Here is a 10,986-nt window from a genome sequence, read left to right on the forward strand (position 1 = left end):
TGGTTGTTCTGTATTTTAGTTATAATTTTAATGTGGTTGTGAGAGGTACTGGCATTTACCTACACCGCCATCTTGTTTCTCCTGAACTGCATATTTTCTTAATATTCTTCTTATAGCTAGAATCCTAACCTTATTTATGTACCTTTAGTTGGTACGTGATAATGCAGATCTTCGCTGTGAACTTCCTAAGTTGGAAAAGCGACTGAGAGCCACAGCTGAGAGAGTGAAAGCTCTGGAGTCAGCACTGAAAGAAGCCAAAGAAAATGCATCTCGTGATCGCAAACGCTATCAGCAAGAAGTAGATCGTATAAAGGAAGCAGTCAGGTCAAAGAATATGGCCAGAAGAGGGCATTCTGCACAAATTGGTTAGTAGAACACATAAAAACCTTATGTGTTGTAGTGGTGGTATTCGTCTGTTTTTATCTTCTAACTTTCCAAAGAGCTGCATTGTTAGGAAAGCAGCACAGAGTTGAGTAATAATCACATTAAGACAGTGGTCGGAAAAAAAAAAAAAAAGACAGTGGTCGGCAAACTCATTAGTCAACAGAGCCAAACATCAGCAGTACAACGATTGAAATTTCTTTTGAGAGCCAAATTTTTTAAACTTAAACTTCTCCTAACGCCACTTCTTCAAAATAGACTCACCCAAGCCGTGGTACTCTGTGGAAGAGCCACACTCAAGGGGCCAAAGAGCCGAGCCACATGTCGCTCGCGAGCTGCAGTTTGCCGACCGTGGCATTAAGAGAACAAGAAGATAAATAAAAACTAGACACGCAAGCAAGGATGGTCAGGGGTAGGAAATAAACTATAGAGCAATGTTATTAAAGCAAAAAGAATGGCAAAAAAGTAAGTTGTGTAGACCCTAAATGCCTAGCCTTTGAAACCCCTTAAAATGCAGGTTCCAGGGTATGCGCTCCTTCCTGAAAACTGTAGAGTAGAACCTCATCTCCAGGGTGACCTTCCCCCTCTCCCTCTCCTTCCCCAAAGACATGCATCTCCTAAACTCTAAGGGACCCCATGAGGCTTACAACCAGGACGGCAATAGGCAGTTCGTCCCAGGCAAACTCCCTGAACCTGTCCCCAAAGGCCCCCTTTCCTCTGGCTTCTTAACCAAAGCAGCCCAGCCTGGGCTCATATCTCCACCTAGTTGTTCTCCTGTTATCCTAGGTCCTTCCTTGTTTCACTGTCCCTAGCTTTAATAAACATAATCTAAAATTAAAAGAAAAGTCATCAGCACTATTTCATGCTTTAGAATAACCATTGATGTAGGAATAAAGTGTTAGAGAGGCTAAGGATTGTGTAGGTCTTGGAGAAAAAGATGTAACTGAAAAATGAGAGAGAGGAATTTAATGATAGAAAAAAAGACAGAAAAACAAAACCCAAGAATTTGTGGTAAGTAAAGAGAAGAGACCTAAAAAATAGTTACAGGCATGTTTTAAGACTTATTCTAAAGCCAGTTTTTGGTTTTTATATTAGCTAAACCTATTCGTCCTGGGCAACATCCAGCAGCTTCTCCAACTCATCCAAGTGCAATTCGTGGAGGAGGTGCATTTACTCAGAACAGCCAGCCCGTGGTAGTAGTACGAGGTGGAGGAGGCAAACAAGTATAAGCATTACACATTACCTACAGGTTTGTAATTTATATCTGGCTTTTGAATTATAACTATAAATGAAAATGTTCAACCATTGATTGTTAAACGTTTTTTTTAGATTCTCACTATTTTTATATATTTTATTAATTTTGAGAGAAATAGAGGAAGGAGGGAAACATCGATGTGAGCATAAAACGATAGGCTGCCTCCTGCACGCGCTCATCACACACACACACACACACACACACACACACACACACACACACACACGACCAAGCCCACAACCCGGGCATGTGCCCTGACCGGGAATTAAATCGCAGCCTCCTGGTTCATAGGTCAACACTCAGTCACTTAGCCATGCCAGCTGGGCCAAATTTGGATCACTTAAAAAAGATACTGCTATTAACTGTTTTCTTTTACTGGACATGTAATTTAAGTGTTAATTTTTTCCATTCTTAAAATTTTTATATATGAAATTCGAAGTATGATTATCTTTTTTACACCCTCTTATCTTTTAGATTATTTTCAGAAGATTCCCAAGAGTGGAATTGTAAAAAAAATGTGAATATTTTTAAGGCTCTTGAAAGATTATACCAAGTTGCATATTAGCCAAGGACACTGTCCATTTTGTTGCTTCTTTGCAGGATTGAGTATTAATAATTTTTAAGCTTCTGATGTGATAAACCAACAAGCATTTCATTGGTTGATTAATGAAGTTGGTTTTTTTCCCCCTATATTTATTGCCCACATATATTTTCTTTCTTATGAGTTATTTCTGTGTCATTTTCCATTTACCTATTGAAAGTGATTTTTCAAGCAGATGTGTGAGTTCTCACACTTATTTGTTTTTAACTATGTAAGTAATACTTGTTACTTGTAGGGGATTAAAGACTATTACAAAGTAGAAAGATAAATATCTCTAGAGATACCACCCAGTACATTGTGTTTATCTTTCTAGAGCTTTATTTCATAAGTTTTAAATTAAAAGGTTTAAATTGTTGATAAATATTTAATAACATACTATTCCTAGTCTATATATGCTACTTTGTAACCTGCTTCTTTATCTTTGTAATATATTCTGAACATTTTTTTCTACAACTTGATTAGTTAATAGCTGCTTGATATTTCATCATATGGCAGGAACTCAGATTTTAATTATTTAGGAAGTCCTGGATGTATAGGTGTTTTGGAAACTAAAAGTACTAGATAATTATTAGGTTTAACTTGTTTCTGGTGAATATTAAAATCTCTATTTTAATCTTTCTTGTTTTTACTTTCACAGTTTGTATAACATTGGTTTTCAATTTGAATGGAGAATTAAGCAATATTTTGGAGGATTCACATTACAATTTAATATAATTTTTTTGTCCACACCGTATAGGATTTCTAAGATAGTGAAAAGAGCTAGAGTGTTGAAGTTCTGAGTTTGAATCCTGACTTTTCAATTTTCATGAACTTTGTTACTTTTTAAATAATTTTTCTCATTTTGACTCCTTTTAAAATTTGTTTACATAAAAGTAAATTATGTATTCATGACCTGTTTAATGTATCTTTAAAACATAACATTTTTCTTCATAGCCACAATATTATCACCAAAATATTGTTAATCAACTAGCAACTAAAAATATTTTTAATATTATCTAATACCAATCTATATTCAGATACCTCAATTTTTTAAAATTCTCTAGACAAACCAGTGATTTTCAGCCTTTTTCATCCCATGGCACACATTAATAAGCTAATTAATAAAATTCTTTGGCAGACCAAAGAATCTATTTTTTGCCAATCTGATAAAAAAAATAGGTATAATTTTGATTCATTCACACCAGACAGCTGTTGCTGTTTTGGCTGTTGTCATTTATTAATTTGACAATATAAGGGAAAAGAGATCAGTGCCCCTGACTAAAGAGTGATTGCATGTTTTAAAAATTCTTGCTGTGCAGGCGGCACCTGATCGATGTTTCTCTCTCATCAATGTTTCTACCTCTCTTCCTGCCTTTCTAAAAATCAATAAAAACATATTTTAAAAAACACAACAAGAGTTAAGTTCATATAGCATCTCAGCAACATTATAATGAAACAGTGTTGAAAAAAATGTTATTCAGTGTCCTGCTATATTTATTTTTGAGCCCCTTTATTAGTAAAATGTAAGTCATTCTTAAGAATTACACAAGTTAAAGTGTAATTACCTACAGGTACTTTTCTGGAAGTGGGAGGTGGGCAAGGAGCTTTTTAAAGCACAAATATAGATGAAAGTTTATCCTTTTTTGATATTGTGCTCAGATTAAAATTCATATGTAAACTTTGAATTCATATCTCATTAGCAGAGAACATATACCATGGCCTTTGTTCAATATAGCTAGGTTTTAGCTTGAAAGTAGAGTTTTAATAAGGCAGTTTAAAATACGAGTGAGATAGCTAACGTGAAGTAATTATAAAAGTATAAAGTTTACAGGCTTGTCTCCTTGCTGGTCCAAAAGATAGTAGTTCTTTTGTTTTTGTTTTGTTTTTTAAATATATTTTATTGATTTTTCACAGAGAGAAAGGGAGAGGGATAGAGAGCTAGAAACATCGATGAGAGAGATACATCGACCAGCTGCCTCCTGCACACGCCCCACCGGGGATGTGCCCGCAACCAATGTATATGCCCTTGACCGGAATCGAACCTGGGACCTTTCAGTCCACAGACCGATGCTCTATCCACTGAGCCAAACCGGTTTCGGCTCTTTTGTTTTTTTAACACTTAAACCATGATTGGGGAACATATGATTTACTTAAGTGATAAATGACTGGAAATTTAAAAACTTTGTAGAGAAATTTTTTATTTTTTTAATTATCAAGAAAAACATTTTAAAACACTGGGTTTATTTTAGGGAATGATGTCAGTGTATTAATATTACTGATACCTTTACTACCCAATTTTATATGGCTGGTCTTCTATCTTATGAAATACTTTGAAAGTTGAATTTTCTTTTAAACATATAAGTAGGTAGTTTAATACAAGGATGCCTCCAGGTAACAACTGATGAAATTGTTTATTTTATAGACCATATCCCTATCCTTCTACCCCTCTTTTTTTTTTTTTTTTTAATAACTTCCATGTATATAGCATTTCTCGTTAAAGGTCCTTAGCTTAAGAAGGTCACTGACACTGTCTACACCTTCCCATCTTTTAAAAAAGTATGTTATTCATGCATCAGCTTACTCATATCTCTCTTAGGAAGAATAAAAACAAATGAAGGGTGGGGCTGACCTCTTTTAAACATTGTACTGCTCATAAGTACTTATGAAGTAATTAAAAGAGAAGAAATCAAATCATTTATTTTCTTTTTTTAAAATTTTGTGGAACGTGGTCATAGCTATTAGCCAAAGTGTTTTTAAACTATTTGTATATTTTATCTACTTTGTTTCTTTCATGATTTTCTCAAACACAAGTTTTATGCAAATGAAAATATTTCTTTTGTTTTCTCCCATTTTCAGGTGTTGAGAGTAATTGAAGTATGAAGAAGACATAATATCAAGCAGAGTCATTCAGTAACTATAAAATTTACCCCTGGGAATTGTAGAATTACAGCTATTTTAAATGTATAAATTATACCTGACCTGTACGGCTGTTTTCTGCTCACTTTTCTTGTAACTCTGCTGCTTCCCAACAAAACTTAGAGTGCAATTTTGGCTTCTTAGGAGGGAAAAATGACAGTTTACAACTGTGGCCCTATTTATTATACAATTTGTTTTTTGTGTCTTGCATTTAGTCTTCACTGTGCCAATCTATCATATAGGATTATGCTTTTTGTACTTGTTTCTTTATGTGTGGTTTTTAATCTCAAATTACCTAGCTGCTGTTGCTTTTCATTTCTTTTTCTTATTAAAGTGTCTTCCTTATTTTAGGGGAAAATGTAAACACATTTAGATTAAATTTCTTAAATTTTACCACTTACAACACTACATGCCCACACAATATATCAGGTCAATACTACAAATTATTTCAGAGTCAAATTTATTTGTATCTTTTCTGATGTTTGCTTCTGAAAACTACTGTTTGAGCACTGAAACCATAAAACTGTCTAAGTAGTCATTTGAGACTGAGTAAGGCTACTTCATTGTTATTTCATGAAATTCTTGTTGCTGAATTTTCTTGAATAGAAATATTTTACAATATCAAAAACTAATCTCAGTTTGAAAAAGAGTTCGGAAAAGGAATTATATTTGCCTTTTTTCCAATTCTATAATCAACATAGCTTGATGGAATGAAAATTTCCTGCTTCAGATTTTGGAGGATCCACAGAGTCTGTGGGGATCGGTCATGGCCCAACACCCTGAGGCCACAGACAAGTACACGTGGCCCCACTGTTGCAGCCCAATGCCCCAGGATGTACAAGCCTGATGCTACCCAGCGAACCTGAACCTGTGCCCCTGACAACTATCCCACTGACTTGATGGGGCGCACCTGGCCCCACCACCATGATCTTACTCTCCTGGATGCACCAGCTGGCCATCACGATCCAGCATGTCTGACCCAGTACCCCTTGGACAATCAGCCTTACATCCTTACACCAGGCCACACTGTCATTACCTGGCACCCCTGGAAGACCCAACCCTGCCATGACCCAATACCCCCAGTGGACCTGTCTCTGTGACCTAACGTGCCTGATCTGGTGCCCTAGAAGACTGGACCCACTAAATAGGGAGACAAAGAAATAATCCCCAAGAAAAGGAAGAATCGACACAAAAGGAACTAAATGAAATAGAGGCAAGCAATTTATCAGATACAGAGGTCAAGGTAATAGTGATAAGGGTCCTCAAACAACTTAAAACTTCAAGCAACTTAATGAGAACTATAAGGAACTCAGTGGGAACTTCATAAGCATGAAAAAGTATGTAGAAACCATGAATAAGACTCAATTGGAAATTAACAGTGACATAGCTAAAAGGAATACCCTGGAAGGAATCAACAGATTAGAAAAAACTCAGGACCAAATAGGCAAATTAAAGACAAGGTAGAAAAAACATCCAAACAGAATAGCAATTAGAAAATAAAAATAAAAAGGATAATTTAAGGGAGCTTTGGGACAACATAACACTTCCAAGAGCTTTCTTATGAGACTTTGGAATTATCCTAATTCCAAAACCAGATAAAGACACTGCAAAGAAAATTAGTTGGTATCCTTGATGAAAAGATGCTAAAACCCTCAACAAATATTAGCACATCAGATCCAGCAATATATTAAAAAGACCATACACCATGATCAAGTGAGACTTATTCCAGGAATGCAATGCTGGTACAGTATTTACAAATCCATCGATTTGCTATCCTATATAATCAAAGCCTAATATGCAAATCAACCGAACGGCGAAACGACTGGTCACTATGATGCGCACTGACCACCAGGGGGCGGATGCTCAACTCAGGAGCTGCCCGCAGGCCCCAGGCCAGCCAAGGCAGGTACCAGTGGGGGCTTTCCAATTGCCCCACAGATTGGTCCTGATCACCAGCCAGGCCTAAGGACCCTACCCGTGCACAAATTATCTGCAAAGTGGGAATAAAACGATCATATCTCAACATAATAAAGGCCATATATAACAAATCTACAGCAAACATCATACTCAATGGGCAAAAATTAAAATCATTTCCCTTAAGAACAAAAACAAGACAGTGATGTCCACTTTCACCACTCTTACTCAACATAGAACTGGGAGTCTTAGCCACAGCAATCACACAGTAAGAAGAAATTAAAAGGAATCCAACTTGGAAAGGTGGAAGTAAAACTCATTATTCACGGATGATATGATATTGCTTAGAAAACCCTAATGACTCCACCAAAAAACTCGATTCAATTAATAAATTTGGCATTGTAGAAGGATACAAAGTTAACACCCAGAAATCCATGGCATTTCTTTATTCACCAATAATGAACTCTCAGAAAGAGAAACTAAAAAAACATCCTTTTACCATTGCAACAACAAAAAAATTAAGGTACTTAAGAATAAATTTAACCAAGGAGGTAAAAGGCCTATATTTGGAAAACTACAGCTTTTGAAAAGAGAGAGGAAGATATAAACAAGTGTAAGAATATACTGTTCATAGATTGTTAGAATTGAAATGTCCATACTATCCTAAGCAATCTATAAATTCAATGCAATCTATTAAAATATCAACAGTATATTTCACAAATCCAAAACAAGCACTCCAGAAATTTATATAGAACCCTAAATAGCCACAGCAGTCTTGAGAAAGAACGAATTTGGAGGTATTGTAATACCAGATATCAAGTTATACTACAAAGCCACTGCATTCAAAAGAGCCTTCTACTGGCACAGGAATAGGCATATAGATCAATGGAAAAGAACCAAGAACTCAGAAATTGACCAAGCCTTTACACTCAAATAATACTTGACAAAGGGAGCAAGAGTATACACTGGAGTAACAATAGTCTTTTCAATAAATGATGCTGGTAAAATTGGATAGGTACATGCAAAAAAATGAAACTAGACCACCAACTTACATTATACACAAGAATAAACTCAAAGTGCATAAAGGACTTAAATGTAAGTCGTGAAACCATAAAAATCCTAGAAGAAACCACTGGCAGCAAAACCTCAGACATCTCTCATAGCAATATGTTTGCCAATACATCTCCTAGAGCAAGGGAAACAAAAGAGAAAATAAACAAATGGGACTACATCAAAATGAGCTTCTGTGCAGCAAAAGAAACCATCAAAAAAAATGAAAAGGGATCCCACTGTATGGGAGAACATATTTGCCATTGATACATCTGATAATGGATTAATTTCTAAAATATATAAGGAACTCATACAACTCATTCAAAAAAAGAAAACAGTCCAATTAAAAAATGGGCCAAGGACCTAAATGAACACTTCTCCAAAGTGGCCACACAGCTGGCCAAGAGACATGAAAAAATGTACAAAGTCACTAATGAGAGATGCATATTAAAACTACAATGATGTACCTTCTCACACCTGCCAGAATGGCTGCCATCATTAAGTCAGTAACGAGCTGGTGAGAATGTGGAGAAAAGAATCCTGGCACACTGCTGGTGGGAATGCAGACTGGTGCAGCCACTATTGAAAAGTGACTGTACCAGTTTCCTAAAGTTAAAAATTAAACTACTCTTTGACCCAGTGATTCTAGGAATATACCCTAAGAATCCCAAAGCGCCAATCAGGAAGAATATGTGCACCCCTATGTTCATAGCAGCACAATTGACAATAGCTAAGATTGGCAACAGCCCAGGTGCCAATCAGTAGACAAGTCGGTAAAAAAGCTAGTACATTTACACAGTTCAAGACTATGCAGTTGTAAAAAATATCTATATTACCGTTTGAGACAGCATGGAGGAACCTGAAGATGATTATGCTAAGTAGAAAAAGCCAGTCAGAGAAAGACAAGTACCACATGATCTCACTTATATGTGGAATTTAATGAACATAATAAACTGATGAATAAAATAGAACCAGAGGCATGGAAACATGAAACAGAGTAATGAATGTCATAGGGAAAGTTGGAAGGGGGGGAGATTAACACCTTGCTTCATTTCACTGAGCCTGGTAGTTAACATGAGAATTGAACAAATATTAATTTGTCCACTTAATATAGTGAAATGAATTGAGATGTTATATAATTAAATAATTTTATATTGTCTACTGTATTGGCTGATTTAAGTTTATAGACTGGAAGTTTAGAAAAAAGTGGAAGAACCAGACAAATATATGGTAAGTTTATAAATATGTAGGTAATTTTTGGTCTCAAGTTCTTGAAGTAATTCTAACCTCCTACACTAATTCATACACTATAATTTATATCTTACTTAGCCTGGAAATAGTAAATTGTTTGCAAGTCACTAATAATCCTTAAATTATTTTGTTTTATCCCATAATTTTATAATTAGTACTAAATGTACCTGTTTTTGCCACCCTTTCCTCAGTTGATAAAACTAAGTCAACAGTTTATTTTAGGGAGCTATAAAAGTAATAGGGAAGGAGATTTCAATATTTCCTTCATCAATGGGGTGGTGACTCCCAACTGTTTTAGCAGAAATTTGCCTAGAATGGTGGGGATATAATGTTTTCAGTCAGCAGAGAAACTTGGAAAGTTCTGTGTTAAGATCTCGCTGGCAGAATTTACTTTCTGAAGAAGTTTTATACATAGATATTTGTAATAAATTTGGAGCATAGTCAGAAGACTCAGATCATAATTGGCTTATTTTTCTATTTCCTTAACTATTGTAATTTCCACTTTTATATAATTTTGATTTAAAAGGTAAATTTATTTATTTTTTTAATAGTAAAAAATTTTTGCTGTTGTAGTCTACATCCTTTAAAGTGATTGTGTTCCTTTTAGGATTGATCAGAAGAAACACTCCAAAAATTGACATGAAACATTGCAGCAAGATTAAAGTAATGCAGTTAACTTTATTTTGTTTTCAAATGAAAACTTGCTTCTTAGGCAATATTCATCAATGAAGCAGAATTTTTTTCCTCTTTTGTCTGAATATGGGAATTTCATTCTTGTTAGATGTATCACGGGTATTGGAGCTGTGTAACTGAATTGTAGCTAGCATGTGGTTCAGATTATACAATGTTAGGTTTTTTAAAATATCTGAATTTTTTTATTTATAATTTCAAACTTTCACAGCAGTGTACAGAGAATTTCATAAATTTGTTTTCAGTGAACTGCTCTTTTTGCTATAGGTTATTAGACATAGTGTTTACTCTTATAAATGAAAATTTCTGATAATCTAAAACATTGACACTTCAATTTGCAGTGTTTTGTTTTGTACTCAATATATTAACGTTCCTCTGAATGGTATTGATAAATGGTTCAGAAGAGTAATTCAGTAAAGTAAAAGTAATATTTATTCATGATAAGCAATTAAATTATTTGCCTAACTTAAGAAAACTACTGTGCGTAACTCAATTTGACACAAGGCGATAGAAGAGTCTGAGTTTACCTGTGGAATATGTTGGTTTATTCTCAGTGTTTGAAGATACATTTGAAGATAATTGATTTGGGAAGATGCCATATAATCTTACTTTTTTTTTTTTTAACCTGCATGCTGTAAATGTGTTTTATGTTTAAATAAAGAGGAAAAATTTTATGAGATGTAATGACTTTTTTAAAACTTGCTTTATGAAGTATTAGGTTGAGTTTGGCCTTTTGTCTTGACAGAATAATGACTAATATGTCATATTTGTATATTTTGTTTCCTAATGTATTACATTCTTCGGACAGCAAGTACCTCTGGTGTGAAAGTGGGCTAAAAAAGATTAGTTGATATTCTACTTAGGACTTTCAATTTAATCCCAAGATAACCTCTTCAAGATTGTACAGCATGATAGCTGCTTCTCAAACTGAAAAACACGAACAGTTGAG

General features: G+C 34.8%; 1 protein-coding gene across 1 annotated transcript in view; it reads left to right on the forward strand.

The window, feature by feature from the left end:
- Positions 1 to 10,716, forward strand: part of KIF5B (kinesin family member 5B) — an 84,196-nt gene extending 73,480 nt beyond the window's left edge. The window contains exons 24-26 of the mRNA XM_079768600.1: positions 149 to 365; positions 1,477 to 1,630; positions 5,073 to 10,716. Of these exons, the coding sequence (XP_079624726.1) occupies positions 149 to 365; positions 1,477 to 1,610 (351 nt within the window). The 3' untranslated portion in view covers positions 1,611 to 1,630; positions 5,073 to 10,716. The remainder of the gene's footprint in view (positions 1 to 148; positions 366 to 1,476; positions 1,631 to 5,072) is intronic.
- Positions 10,717 to 10,986: the final 270 nt, after the last annotated feature.

This window comes from Cnephaeus nilssonii, assembly GCF_951640355.1.
Source record: "Cnephaeus nilssonii genome assembly, chromosome: 4".
Classification (NCBI taxonomy): domain Eukaryota; kingdom Metazoa; phylum Chordata; class Mammalia; order Chiroptera; family Vespertilionidae; genus Cnephaeus; species Cnephaeus nilssonii.